Source organism: Anneissia japonica, unplaced genomic scaffold (assembly GCF_011630105.1).
Source record: "Anneissia japonica isolate Jap-2015-1 unplaced genomic scaffold, ASM1163010v1 scaffold92028_len1449_cov143, whole genome shotgun sequence".
NCBI classification, from domain to species: Eukaryota; Metazoa; Echinodermata; class Crinoidea; order Comatulida; family Comatulidae; genus Anneissia; species Anneissia japonica.
This window is the reverse complement of record NW_022700680.1, coordinates 1-1,449: the sequence shown is the minus strand read 5'-3', so window position 1 is coordinate 1,449 and position 1,449 is coordinate 1. Positions and strand designations below refer to the sequence as shown.

General features: G+C 39.0%; 1 protein-coding gene across 1 annotated transcript; it reads left to right on the top strand.

Moving 5' to 3' along the window:
* Window positions 1–743: 743 nt before the first annotated feature.
* On the top strand, window positions 744–1,220 carry LOC117103404 (P2X purinoceptor 7-like; the record flags this gene model as incomplete). The annotated part of the gene is given in 1 exon segment (XM_033243945.1): window positions 744–1,220. A coding segment is annotated over 1 exon segment (355 nt), but the record flags the coding sequence as incomplete, so codon positions are not given.
* Window positions 1,221–1,449: the final 229 nt, after the last annotated feature.

Here is a 1,449-nt window from a genome sequence, read left to right as displayed (position 1 = left end):
TTTTTAAAAATGAGACAGCGACGTTCTCTCAGAAGTTGTTCTGTAGACGTTTATCTGTTGATGACCTTTTGACCTCCGGAATTCTGCAATGAGATTTTCAGCCGAGACGGCCCGAGTGGAGTTTCATGTAAATATTTCGTACGGAAAAAAAATCGCCGCCTGGTCCTAGCCTAGGCACCGCCTAGGCTAGTCCTCTAGCAAGAAACATCATCGGACAACCTAGGCCGGCCTACTTTACCTGTCATCGAATCGAAATTGTTATAATATTGTTTTACTGTACCTTTAATAATCCCCTTTACTATTACAACACTCAGCTATTCTCTAAGCCTAGGCTAACTATTCTTTGCTTATTCTGTGCATCTTTCTTGCTACAATAACGTGTAAAGACTAGACAGAGGGCGCAGAAGCGACCCTGGGATGATTGGTCACAGAATAAACCATTATGGTTGTAGGTCCTAAGCCCTCCCTAGTATCATATTATTAGATAACAGACATTTTTAAAATTCTGAACGTCAAAGGCTCAAATATAATTTCAAGTAACATATTTTTCAAATGTTATACTTGTATGTAGAATAAGTCTTGATTCTCAGAGTTTTATTCTAAACGAAAACAAAAGGTAATGTTACACACCCTTCACAAAATTGAAGAATACCATTTAAACTTTAAAGGGGAACTGAAACGAAAATTACCATAATTTTAATGTTAAGTGATGATGTAGAACATAATGGCTATCGTCACTCTGGTTAATTTTTATTTTTTATTACTAATTAATTAAGAAATATATTATTTGGCCAAAAGAGGGCGCTGTAGTCTGTGACGTCGCCTAAGGTCCATCGCGAAAACAGACCGTAAAAAGTGTATAGCGATGACTGCAGATAAACACCGAAGTGGATTTTTATTTGAACCACAAAGACAATATTCTAGTGAAGAAAATGAAAGTGACGATGATATTACTGTAGATAATAGTCTAAACAATGATAGAACGGACAATTTGGACTGGTGCCAATGTGAAAACTGCATTATAATGCCTAGCCGGATCGAGAGTGTATGTTGCCTGGAGAATGTGGATATCTGTCGGAAGATGGACGATGTAAACACGTGTATTGTTTTAAAAGACAATTACAAAAAACTGTGTTTGGATAAAGAAGTTTTGGAAGTCCTCATGTCTTCAATAAAAGAAGTTGTTGGCGAAGATCTCCGTGAGCCAATATCTAACAGGTAGGCATTTACGACCCATTTACCTAGGACGATCGACTCGTGAAATGGCCGGCAACATGCGCTAACTCTTGGGCGATTCGTTCGTTAGGTAACCTAAGTAAGTCGAGCGAGCGTCGTTTACGGCTTGCTAAGCTAGGCCTAGTAGTACACACCGACTAGGCCTAGTCTAGAAATAGCAATCGACAACCACCAAAGGTGTAGGCCCCAGTGTTTTGTAATGAATTGTGCCTC